The 14,145-nt window shown below is 35.6% G+C and overlaps 1 protein-coding gene across 7 annotated transcripts in view; it reads right to left on the bottom strand.

Annotated features, from left to right (window-relative positions):
- Window positions 1-14,145, bottom strand: part of grip1 (glutamate receptor interacting protein 1) — a 550,412-nt gene that overhangs the window by 47,187 nt on the left and 489,080 nt on the right. For all 7 annotated transcript variants that reach the window (XM_051923395.1, XM_051923366.1, XM_051923388.1 and 4 more), the window contains 2 exons: window positions 5,701-5,887; window positions 4,701-4,846 (listed from right to left, as the gene is read on the bottom strand). In XM_051923395.1, coding sequence (XP_051779355.1) covers window positions 4,701-4,846; window positions 5,701-5,887 — 333 coding nt within the window. The remainder of the gene's footprint in view (window positions 1-4,700; window positions 4,847-5,700; window positions 5,888-14,145) is intronic.

Genomic DNA, 14,145 nt, shown 5'->3' on the forward strand with positions numbered 1-14,145 from the left:
CACCAAGCACACACAAGGGCCAATTTAGAATCGCCAATCCACCTAACCTGCATGTCTTTGGACTGTGGGAGGAAACCGGAGCGCCCGGAGGAAACCCACGCAGACACGGGGAGAACATGCAAACTTGGGCAAAAACAGTAGTCACAAAATAGAAAAAGTGGTCGTGATAGGTATAAGATTTAAAATTAAACACCGAAAGGGAGGCACATAATTTCTAGTTTAAAATTTTAGAAGAGTTTAATATACAGGCTTTTTAACACCAAGAAAAACCTCTAGCTTCCATTAGAGAATTCCCACAAACTCCTTGCCCAACTGAGAGATATGATCTTCTGTGTATGTCCTAGGTCTGCCTTTGGGTATGTTCCCAGTGAAATATGTTTAATGAATACTTTGTAGAAGACACAAAGGGGCATTTCTCTATAGATTCCCAAAACACTGTCTGCTTTCCATCTGGAACAGAATTGTTTCTACTCCAGTGTTCTCCTGGATTGTTAAGATTGTCACTTTGTTATATACCATGATTTCAACATCTCCTAAGAATTTCATTTCAGCCACTTTTACCTGCAAAATCATTTTTCAGTTGACCAGTAAATTCAAAACTCAAAGCATTTAGCTACTGCATAACAACCATAGTCAGGTAGAACAATCACACTGATACTACTGCTGCATCCATCCTACAGCTAATTTCACAATTACCTTTACCTTCACTTGTGAGCAAAACCCAGAGGGACTTGGAACACTTGGCTGCCAACTGTTCAATGCACACTAGAGATCAAATTCAGATGGATCCAGTAAGACATCATCATATTCACATACAACCAACGGAATGACATATTACACTTTTATGAAACAGCAGCTACTATACAGAGATACTGTATGTGGATGCAGTGTAAGATTCAGAATATCCTCTGTGTGGCAGATGGATAATGCTATATGTGTCAAATGAGGTTTAGTGTCAGCGAATGTGACAGAGAAACTTTTGAGTTTCATATAAAATTAAAGGAAACTAGCTTACAGCTGCCACACGTGAAAAGAACCAATTGCAATATCAAGTATATCTAGAGACAGTGATCACTAAATACAAAGATCAAATCCTTCCTTAAATCATTTAACCATCACAAAACCTTCAAGTGGTGCCTCAATGCTGTGCCTTCCAGGTCTATTTTCACCCGATTCCAACATTCCCTTTTAGGTGCACTGGACATCACATCATCACAAACCTATTTTATATTGATTGATCTTCATAACTTTTTCAACAGATAATACTTAGGAATTTTTATGGGTTGTGAACAAACAAAGCACATTAAATTAAGTAGAAAATCTATTACAGTCGATAGTGGATCAAAAATAATACAAAGGGCATGGCAGTGTTTAATATGCGTCGCAGCTGTACAAAAAAATGATATCTTGCTCAATTGAAAGAATCCTAACTCACCTATTCTAAGTCAGTGGGTAACTGATGTTATATACTATTTGAAACTGGAAAAAAATCAAACTCGCACTTAGAGGATCTACACAAACCTTTTTCAAAACCTGGCAGGATCTAATCAATAACATTTTAGAATAAGCATTTAAACTGAGTAAGCAGGTTCTCTCCCCTCTTTTACTACATTTATCTTTATTCATTTATTATTTTATCCATTCATTTGTCTTTACTAGCATAAAGTTTTACACTGCTGGCCTAGCTCTGTTTCTCAGGGTTGGGGGTTAATTTGTTTCGAATCTTTTTCTTTTTTTTTTTTTTTTTTTGGAAAACTCAAGTTTTGTATGGAGTGTTATTTGATTTTAATAAATTCAATAAAATTTTAAAAAATGACATATGGAAAATATTTTGCTTTTTGTAAAGTTATGTCACTTTACTAAAACTCTTCACATTTCTGAGATGGAAAGATGCCATTTTAGGACATCTGCATTAGTTGTGAAAATAGAAACCAACCTAAATGAAGTGTAATATCTGGTAAAGTTAATGGCAGGTTGAAAACTGACTTGAAAAGCATGGAAAGGTAAACATTTTTAGAATGTGTACAATAAAGTTTCATTCTGAACAGATTAAATTTATAGTGCTTCTACTGACTCAAAGACATTGTAAAGGTTAACACTGGCAGCTTCCTTTGTCACACAGAATTATTACTACTATTGTTATACAGATTTATTTAGCGAACACCTTTAGCAAACTAGATGCATAAACCTAAGTACAATTGTTTTAGCTGTAGCACTGATAAATTGAGTACTCCCTTATCAAAAGTACTGATATATAGTACTTAATTCTTGAAATCAATTTAACCTACAATTTTGGGGTATACAGTCCATCACATTAACTACAATGCCTGAGTTGATTGAGATGTTTTCATTATTTTAGGGCTATAAACACTATCAACTAACAATAGTGTCAAATGTTTTTCTTTGATGAACCTGAAAAATGAATTGGAACCAGCTCAATGAAGTTAAGGAAACTTAGATCAAATGGGACATAATATCAAAAACTTTCTCAAGCAGATGGCTGTTAATTTGTGGGATTCACCTTCCAAGATGGGCAATAGGCACATGCACACTTGACCTATACAATTTCTTAAGTTTTTTTTTTTTATCTATTTATTCACAGTTGTGTCAGGATTTTATTTTTGTCAGTTACCTGCTTAGTTAAATTGCATTTAATATTTCTTAATCACCATCTTTTTGTTCTTTTCAGTATTTCTGGCAAATAAATGAGAGTCTGTATAAGTAAATAGAGAACTATGAACCACACAGAAGGGGGCACAACGACTCGGAGCGCCAAGAAAAAAAATTTGGAGAAGGAGGGACTGTGCAGGAAGGAAAGGGTTAAAGGTGGACGAGGCACTGGAGAAAAAACCCCACCTGCAGATTTCCAACAGATGAATGCAGGATCACTACAGAAAAAAGGTAAAAAGGTGTACCCTGAATAGACAGCTAATCTTTTTTTTTCTTGTGGTAAATATGGGAGATAGTTTTGTTGGCCTGAAGAAGAGATGTTAGTCGATCATTTCTTTTACGTGTAGTTCTCAGCATCCCTGTAACTAATAACCATTAAAATACAACAGAAGTTTATAAAAGACTTTTAAAGGAGAAAACTCCCTATATTATTAGTTAAAGTATGTTAATTATTTATTTTAAATGTATTCTACTCTTCTTCATGTTGGGGACGCAGTGTAGTGCAGAATTGTGTAAACAGTTTAAATGTAGCTTTTTTCAGTACAACAGTAATAGTTAAAGGTGGCTATATTTGTATTTAAATTTAATCAAGTTGTTTGTAGCACTTAGAATATTTGCTTTTTAGCAGACCTCACATTATTGAACGTGTGTGCTCATGAGCATTTGGTTTACACAAAACTGCTATATTTAACAGTTTATTCAGATGAACAAGGGATTTGCTGCTCTAAATCTACACAGTAAAGTACTCATATTAGTTTGAGTTATAGAGTTTCTCCTCTTCAAGATCAACACGAATTACTTGAGGTTGTATGGGCATCTCCCACAGTAATTGATTTGGGCAAATAATGGCAGAGAGATTATACTGTATCTTTTGAATGGCTTTTTTTAGGTCAATAAATCTTTTATTAAAGGCTGCAATCTGGTAATTAAGAAAGGCAAACTTAATCAAGAACTTCAACTTAATCATTCTTATTTTCAATTCATACAGTAAACAGTAAATATGATAGTAATTTGCCAATAAAAATAGTTATTGCAATACTTGTTTTAACTAATTTTTGTACATATAATGATTTCGTACTGTCTGAGTGGGAACCATAATAGACACTTTATAAGGTACAGTGGTGCCTTGTGCTTCGAACGATTCTATCTTTGAATGTTCCAGAGTTCAAATGTTAAATTTAAGAGAAATTTGATCTGGGGTTTGAACTATGCTTCTACGTTCAAACTGTAAGTGCCATGAAAAAATGTAGCAACAGATGTCATTTACACACTGAGCGTAAACGGAATCTGTTATGCACCCAAGTTGTCTCTCGCTCTTGCTGTGAAAGCACCTCTTGAGGTACACTCATGTGTGTTCAGTGCTTTTTTCGCTTTATTTATCGTGTGTTTAGTTATATATATATATATATATATATATATTATATATATATATATATATATAATCCCTATCTTGTTAACTATGGCATCCAAAAAAAGTGTTGAAGCAACAAAGCCTACGAGGAAGGATGTAGTATTGACGATTGAAGTGAAAAAGGAACTTATAGGGAAGCATGCTGATGAAAGGTGACTCCTTTTCCAAACAGTAACCTTTCTCTTCATCTCCACCAGGCACACAGGGAATCAGCACTCCTCACTAAGTGCAGTAAATGCAATTTTCATTTTATTATACAGTATATACATACTTTATTATTTTCATGTTTTAATGTATTATTCAGGACATTTAATTGTGTTACTTTTACCTAAAATTATGTGTATTTGCTGCTTAAGTTTATTGAAATGGGTAATCTTTAGGATCTGGGAACGGATTAATTCACTTTCCATTATTTCTAATAGGGAAAATTGATTTGGACTTCAAAAAATTCAGAGTTCAAATGGTCTCCTGAAATGAATTAAGTTTGAAGTATGAGGCACCACTGTATAATTATAGTTAAATTTACCGTGTTTGTTTATATGGTATCTCATAAGAATAAAATTTAATTTCTCCTAGTTGAAAACCTCAGGAATTACAAGTCAACATTCTTTTGGATTACCTGCCACATCAAACTCTATCTCTATGGTGACCTTGCTGGTAATGCCAGAGTCTCGAAGCAGCTGATTGGTTTCTTCAAGGGTGCTATCTTCTGTTGGGATGCCATTAATTGCTAGGATTCTATCCCCAACTTGCAAGATCCCACACCTGACAGAAAAACAGAAACACAAGCCTCAGGATGACAGTATTTTAGAACTAAAATAGATACAGATGCCATAAATTTGAGCCTTTTGTTTTTTTGTTTTTTTTTTAAAAAGCTTTGCATTTTACAAGAAAATACTAACTGTTGAGCAAAGCACAGAAACCACAATGCAGTTTTGGAGAGTCCATTAATTACTTCAACTGTATACACTATCTGCTTCTGGAAAAGAAGGGTGAATATATATAAAATATCACCATACAGATTAAGATTACTCATTACTTTACAAAATGATGTAATAGTGGATTGCTAAATGCTTTGAGTTTTTGAGTTTTGAGTGCTTTGAAAATGAGTTTTTCCCTAATAAAGAAAATAAATGCTGCATAAATAAAAAATACATTGACCATATGTAACAGCAACAAGAATACAAAATTTAGACAAGACAGAAAAAAATCAAGCTTCAAACCCTAAAATAAAAGGCAGTTACAGAATACAATATGGAAGAAGAGACCTTTCAGCCTAGACACAAGGTGTAGAATTGTCTTATAGTTATAAATATAAAAAAATGTAATATACTGTACCAGACCCAAGATAAACAACTCTTAAAAATTCAATATAATAAAATGGATGGATGGATATAATAAAATAGGTATACTAGGTTATCTCAAAAACATGCTTTCAGACAATATGCTTCTAATCATACTATCAGCACTAGATTATATCTGGCCAGTCTTTACAAAACAAAGTTAAACACTCTAATGCAAATAAATATTTCCACACCTAAAAAGCCCAAATTAGAGAATGAATAATATGGGGTTCATTTTAAATACAATACTCTTTAAACAGTAGTTGAAAATCTCACCTTTCAGCAGGACTGTCAGGGTCCATATAGGCAATCAGTGGTGGAGATGAAAGGGTTTCAGTAGCAAACACCCCACCTTGTAGCTGGATACCAAAGCCAATGACAGGATCACTCACAAGAACAACTTCGGTAGTTTCTGTATGGACAACCTGCCCAGCAAGACCTAATGTGCTGGAGGCTAAAGACACTGTAACATGAAGCAAGGAAAAAGATTATGGTTCAATAAAATGTACATGTACTTTGTTGTATTATAGATAGTGTAAGTGGCTAAGGACCATGTCTGCAGATCCCTTGGACTGAGTAATATTCTGATTCTCAGAAGAACTAGGCAGAAATATTCTTTACTGAAAACTTTATCAAATGTGTTTCAAAACATTACTACTGTAGCAAGATTAGTATCTTTCACATCTTGCCAAAAGAACTGCTAAAATTGTTGAAACTGTTTGGAAACAGAAATGCACTAAAATTTGGTAAGCTTTGCATGAAAACTGAAAATAACAGTAGACACCAGTTACTACCATCTGACAAGGGGCATATGGGGTGGGCAGGGTGAGTTTTATTAACACTAGAATTCCTGAAGCCTACTGTCCCATCTCCTGTCTTGAAGGAGCTCAACTGGTTTAGGTATGTGTTCAGCATTTCTCATATTTCCTTTAATCCTGCACTTACCCAGATCTTTGTAGACAAGGAACACACATGAAATGCATGTATTCCAAATAACACTATACTGTATTATTTACCCTATACAAATCCTGGCGCCCCACACACATTTAAGAAGCCTTGGCTTGAGCTGGGAGAACTTTTTGCCTGCGAGCTGAGCTCTGTCAAAGATGGGGGATGGGACAGCAGGCTGCTTGCGCTAATCGACTCATTTACAAAAAAAAAAAAGAACTTGATGGTAAAGGAAGGGAAGAGACTTAAGGTGGGCCAGGATTACGAGTTTTTTTGTAGGCTTCAGAAATTCTAGTGTTAAAGCAGTTCATGCCGGCGATTATCAAAGTAAATGCACTGCACTATTGGGTGTACCTGGATGTCACAAAGTGTGATGCATTTTAACATGTGACTATGTATACTTTAGTAAATGGATCTGGAATATAGCACTTGAAGCATCCAACTGGAATTTCATAATTAAATTCTTAGCATAACACTTGATAACAAAGAAATCCCCGACTTTAACCTAATTTCTGTAACAAAAAAGCTACTGCAATATATTCAGCTGTGACTAATACAATTCAAATATCCTCCAGTTCATTTCCCACTAGTATCTTTTCACAGACTGACACACTGTGATGCTATGGACTACAGTATTTAGGGATAGTAGGGACCCAGCATCAGTACTGTCTACAAAAACACATCTTGAAATACAAAAAATCTTAAGACGTATGCTTGAGAGAGAAACCCCTGTACCATAAATGTGTCACACAGTCTCCAAAACAATAAAAGTAAGATTTCCCTATCAATAATTATCTCCTGCCACTCACATTTTGTCTTTTTCTATACTGCAAACACTCCTGCTTATTGTCTTCTGACTCCCTACTCAAAACGTCCTTCCACCGCGCCTTCCTTTTTCTCCTAACTTCTCCTGTCACTCATCTCCTAAGAGGTGTGTCTGCTTCTCACAGAACAGAAGCCCTTCAGCCAGTCCTATCACGTACAGAGCATTCCACCACTTCTGCTCCCATACAACGCATCACAAGCTGCCTGCATGTCACAATATATTAACAAAACATAATATAATAGTATTTTAAAAGAAAATTACAATATAGAAGAACATTAAAATTAATACAGAATAACATCATCATCAGTGGTTTCCATATTCGACACATTTTTCAATTTCGTCAGCATCACGCTTTATATCATTCACTGTTGTTCTTCCTACTCTGCAAATTGAAGCAATACTTGACACGCTTTTGCCGTTATGTAAATGTTTAATAACTTAATTTTTTTGTGACAATTCCAACTCCACACGCCTATGTTCATCGACCATAACAATGTATAGTACAGTAATCCCTCGCTATATCACGCTTCGACTTTCGCGGCTTCACTCTATCGTGGATTTTATATGTAAGCATATTTAAATATATATTGCGGATTTTTTGCTGGTTCGCGGATTTCAGTGAACAATGGGTCTTTTAATTTCTGGTACACGCTTCCTCAGTTGGTTTGCCCAGTTGATTTCATACAAGGGACGCTATTGGCAGATGGCTGAGAAGCTACCCAATCAGAGCATGTATTACGTATTAAATAAAACTCCTCAAATATATTGTGAGCACAGGGGCTGTTCGCACCCCTAGAAGATACGGCCACTCCTCAAAAAACACTGAAAGATTACCTTCACATTGCTCTCTTCCTTGCTGGGCTTAAATGTGGCTGTTTTGTCAAGCGATATGCTTCCTACATGGTGCTTCGCATACTTAAAAGCTCCAACGGCACATATTGATTTTTACTTGTTTGTTTTTCTCTGTCTCTCTCTCTCTCTCACTATCTCTGACATTCTGTGCTCCTGACGGAGGGGGTGTGAGGGCTGTTCGCACCACTATACGATACAGATGGACGCTCCTCTAAAAAAATGCTGAAAGGCTACCTTTACATTGCTGCCTTCCTAGCAGCTGCGTTGTCTGGCGTTGCTTCGCATACTTAAAAGCCAAACAGCCCTATTGATTTCTGATTGTTTGCTTTTTTCTCGCTATCTCTCACATTATCTGCTCCTGACGGGCACTCCTTTGAAGAGGAAGATATGTTTGCATTCTTTTAATTGTGAGACGGAACTGTCATCTCTGTCTTGTTATGGAGCACAGTTTAAACTTTTGGAAAAGAGACAAATGTTTGATTGCAGGTTTGAATAAAGTTCCTGTCTCTCTACAACCTCCTGTGTTTCTGTGCAAATCTGTGACCCAAGAATGACAATATAAAAATAACCATATAAACATATGGTTTCTACTTCGCGGATTTTCACCTTTCGCGGGGGGTTCTGGAACGCAACCCCCACGATAGAGGAGGGATTACTGTAGTTTAATTATAACAAAAGAGAAAAAGCTACAAAACTCTATTAAAGCTGAAGGTATGTAACTGACACTGTGATTTCAAAATGTGCCAAGACACACTAGCACAAGGGAGAGTTGTTCCAATGTGCAGCGCTCGCAGCGTATTGTGCGGCAGTAGTAATAGGTAAATAGGTAGATGCTGGCATGTGTAATTTTTTTTTTTTTTTTTTTTCTCCACCCGATGGTTAATGGAGACTGACAATTAATCAAGTGATGGATAATCAAGGTTTTATTGTACAACAAATGGCCACAAACTAGCAATAAGTAAATAAAATATAATCATTGTACTGCCACAGTTCCAGTCTTGGGGCACACGTTGGCCGTGTCACAAAGCGGCAGTGAGAGACTGGCTCTAGGGGCAACTTTTATTTCCCATGTATTTGTGCACAGGCTTCACACTTTTTTCTTCCATCAAGAAGAAACACCTTGTAAATAAATAATAATAAATCTTTAGTCTTATTCTGACATGAGGAGCGGGAGGGCATCTTTAAGGCTTGTTTTGGATTGCAGCTGGGCACAAGAGTAATTATTCATGCAAAACAGTCATGCCAGTTCATAGGGATCATTGTTATATATCTGTGATAGTAATATTCACATTATGTTCAGCTAATGTACCCTTCAAATGAACAGGCTTCTATTTACTTATTTATTTAAAATGCATGTAGGATGGAAATCCAGATGGAATACTGAATGGGTTGTGACATCATACATGCATGAAGCAGATTGGCAGCAATCTTACAGTTGGTATGCAGGAAAGTTCTGTGCATGGCTGCTAAAGCTGTATAATGTCACACTAGCCTTGCAAAGTGTGATGGAGCAATAGGTTAAAAAAAAAACGTCCCTAAGCTTGCTGCAAGGTGAATTTCCAGGAAAATATTCAGCAAACACAGCATATTCACTGCGAAAAATTCTTTGGCAAATTTTACCAATCATAATTATTGTTTGCCAATACAGATCTATGGACTGTAAAGAGCAGTGGTTATGCACATGGATAATGCACCATTATTTAAACCTACTTAAGCAATTGTGACATTATCAGAACATGATGTTTTTTTGCAAAGGCAATTAGTAATTAAGTGATTGTTGAAGAGAGCTGTTGGAATATATGATTTTGTATAGTGATAGAATGGGAAGGGTTAACAGACAGTTTTGGTTTCTTGGAGTGTGTTTTTGTGATCTGATTCATTGATCAATAAGGCTGCAATTACCAAACACAACAAATTAAGTGGTAAAGCCCATTTGACAGGTGGGTGTGCACTTGCCATTGTATGAACCACAAATGGGATGTATTATTTCATTCAAAGCAAGTATAATGTGTCAAACAGTTGATAAATTAACTACATGCTTATCATGTATACAAGTTGGAGGGAAAAGTGCTACTTCTGTGCAATGGTTACAATTTAGACTACCACTTTAAAAAGTCTATGAATGGCTCCCCCTATACATTATATAACCTATTAATTCCCACACCCTGCAGTGTAAAATTGATCTATAAGATGCAAGTCTTAAAATTCCAAAGTTAAATATTATAACAGCCTTTAGCTACCATACTTTTACTGAGCCTTTCAGTATAACAGAGGACTTATTCATCTTTGCATTTAAATAAAGTATGCAGACTAACTTTTGTTATACCTTAAACTTCGCTTACAGACCATTTCACTTTAATGATTGTGGTCCTTCCTGATTTCTCTCCTTCTCTGAATGTTGTGTGGAACTGGAGTTCAGTGTGATTGAAAAAACATCTCATCATATTTTAAGAGACATAACATTAAATCAAGAATTTATTCTATCTGTAAGTCAACAAAACCTTCAACACTTTCCTTAAATACACTAACCCCCCCATAAGCTAATTTTAGTGAGATCTGCATAAACCAGCCTTTAATTTTACTCTAGCTTCTCATATCTTAATTGTAGTGCTATCATTATGTGTAAAAAGACTGAAATTTTTAAATAGATATATAAAATCTACATGCACAGATATTTCTTTTCATCAGTTTGCATAGTTTACTACCAGGGGTATCATACAAAAAAAAAGGAATCAACCATGAACACATACTCATTATGAAAGCCAATATGTGTGCACTGAATAATATTTGTAGGTTATTTTAAACATAGCTATTGTGATAAGCACTGCTTCAAAACATTAAAAATTGTGAAGATTCACAAATAGTTAAAAGCTTGTAATACTATTTTCACAAATGTTAGGATAGGTTAAGAAGGATGGACTTGTAAAACTGAAAACAAATATACTGGATTAGGTTAATAGAAAATTTGGGATTCTTCAGGAGCAGTTCTTTGGATAGATTAATTTAGATTTTGCAGCTGTCACTGAATTAGAATACAATGGGTAGAAGCAGAGTAAAAGCAGGTTTGGGGGAGATGGTATTCTGTTAAAAAGAAAGTTTACCCAGCGAGTCGTAATCATCAGGAAGGTTTTGCTCATACGATGTGGAAGTCAGTTCGCCGAAAACATGTAAGAGGCGGCTGGTTGTGAACTTAGGAACATGCCCATCACCTGAAGGAGGGTTTATCAGTTAGTCTCAGTTTCCTTGTCTTTGTATTACAAAGAATATGTGGGAATTGTATGAAAAATATGCTCACCTAGAAAGCCTAAAACATTTGATTCTATATAACTAAAATATTTTTGTGCCTTTAATTAAAAGGCTCTTTGTTGTCCTCTTCCAAACCATTTGAGATATTTTCATTGTTTTGAAGTGAACAATATATTTTCCCTTAAGTTCCCAATAGGTAGTCTATATAAACTACAGCTACATGAAGTACAGTATTAGAAAGTTTACTTTGGTAGTATAAAACTAAACTGAATGAAATGTAGGTCTACTTAAACCAACACTGTGCTGCCACTACCTAATCAAGCTGGTTCTACACAACTTGAACTGGCCGTGCAACCTTTGATTAGAAAATAATAAATGTCAAAAATGCAATTTTACTTGACATACAGAAATGTCTGCCTTTGCGAAAAAAAGGAGTATTTAAAATAAGATCATGTAACTGGAAAGGATGACTAAAACAAATGATTAATTTGCAAATGATTAATCTATCAACTGTTTTATTGTATAAAATGGTGACTAGTTTTGTCCGAATAATTCAAGTGGGAATATGAATGTATGCTGTATTTAAATACTGAATAATGTTATAGATACAATTTGAAAACATGGGAATATGAAAAAAAAAAGGTTTAAATAACTCCAACCTAAGACAAACAAGACTACACTGTTAACAACAACATATTTAATTAAAAAAAAACCTAAAAGTACAAAATGATATATTTTTTAATTAATTTTATACATAGTAATATAACTTGATGTCAGCAGTCCAACTTGATACAAAGCCAAATTTAGGCTTTTGGTTTTTTAAGACCTTGCTATTACAGTGAACTCTAATACTCATTTCAGGTGTGTTTTTTAAACATCCACCTTAAATATATTCATAGACATGAATATAACTGCCAGGCAAATTTGACATAGCGCAGCTTAATAATATTTGTAAAGTATAAATGATACCAACTGAAATCACACTGCAGGAGGCAGGCAACTCATACCTCTTGAAGAGGAGACTGAAGTAAAACCAATATTCTGTACTTTTGCCACCAAAGAGTATTAAATGATTATAAGTTGTGTTTTTCAGTAACAGTTACTTTTATACTGACGACTTTGGTACAGCTTTGCACTTTTTTCTGACGGGGCAATGACAGCACATTCATGTTGCTTGTTTTTGCCATCATCACATTTAAACATTCATTTATTATTCATAAAAACAGCACTCATGACAAAATTTTTAAGTTCTTGATGTTTGTTGGCAGTTTGAAGAAGTTTTTTGATTCTTCAAAAGCAACCTACAAGTTATCTTAATCAGGAGGCCACCACATAAATCCACATTAATAATCCTCAAAAATCTTATGCAATGGACAGAATGGACTTCTGCTTAAAAAAAAAAAAAAGAAAAAAAAACTTATTTGAGACAAAGGAGGCAGAATAAAGGCGTGGGAGAAAAAGTTTATACCGTAGAACATTTCATAGGCGGCATTCAGTACAACTCACATGCGTCTCTTTTACGGCACTCCTTTCTGTCGAGTCAAAGGCAACTAGATGAGCCTTTTATCCGAGTACGCGGAAAATGCCCAGAGAAATTTTACTTAATTCATGCATACCTTTTTAACATTAAAATCAGGATTTTAATGAGCTGCACAGCCTGTGCATTTGGCAATCAAAATTGCAGTTAAAATAGTGTGTCTTTTCAAAAACGGCAGCTTTCCAGTAGCAGCTCCAATAGAGGCAGACAACATGTTGCTGTGCCTCAAACTCTCTTTCAGTTTGGATCAGCAGCACTCGATTAAAAAAAAAAAAAATACGCCAAACTGAGTCAGCCTGGTCATTTAAATAATGTGATTCATTTACAATAGAATGACTGAAAAAATACTGTTCTTAAAAATACTTTATAAAGCTGACCTATGTTTATATAGGATGATATTGCTGCTTAGTTTCGATAACCACTGGTACATTTCTTATGGGTCCAAAAGGTGACAATTAAAGATAAACAAATTGCCAACCTTGGCATAAATACTGTATCTGTCAAAGAATGAAAGTGATACTCTTCCCAAAATAAAGCTAGCAATCGCATTTAACATACTTGTCTAATTTATTTAGCTAGTGTGAATGCCAAGACAAATGGACTGGCATCCCAACTGGGACAAAAAGTGAACCATTATCAAGCCAGGAGGTCATAATGGAAATATGGCATGGAAGGAGCAGCAACCCGGCCAAGATGGTTGGCAATCCTTATCCTTGTCAGGGTAAAATACTAATGGATAGACTAAACAAACATAGATGCCCAAGAAAGTTCATTACCTACCCATATGATAGGTAGCAGTGTCCTTTGTCCTTACAGGTTGGTCCCCATTAGAACTCCCATAGGGTTTAATGGGAGTTGGAGTTTAGAAGAACACCCTTGTTGGGGTCTGTGGGTTCCGCAAGAGGGTGCTGTCAAGGTAAGATAGCTCTGGTTTCTATATGAGCCAGAAGTGCTCCATATGACCACTGCTACAACACCGGAAACTTTCCTGGGCTTAAAAGGAGCCCACTGCATCTCTTTGGTGAGTCAGAGCTGGGAGGCAGCAGGTGACACTCATCATTAGGATGGAAGGAGAGATTATGTGATTATTTTTGTGTATTTTGGCTGGCGATCAATTGGAAAAGTGTTGGTTGGAAATAAAAACCTTTTACATGAACCCAGAATTGCGTTGGGTAACGTGTCTGCAGTTTGGGGCTCAGTGGCACCCCCTTGTGGTTACAATTGGCACAGGTGGCAGGATTTCTTGGCCATCCAAGTGACAGGAATCAAACCCAGACCTCTAAGCTTATGTACTGAAACATTATTTTACTTT

The sequence above is a fragment of the Erpetoichthys calabaricus genome, chromosome 1, assembly GCF_900747795.2.
Source record: "Erpetoichthys calabaricus chromosome 1, fErpCal1.3, whole genome shotgun sequence".
In the NCBI taxonomy this organism is placed as follows: domain Eukaryota; kingdom Metazoa; phylum Chordata; class Cladistia; order Polypteriformes; family Polypteridae; genus Erpetoichthys; species Erpetoichthys calabaricus.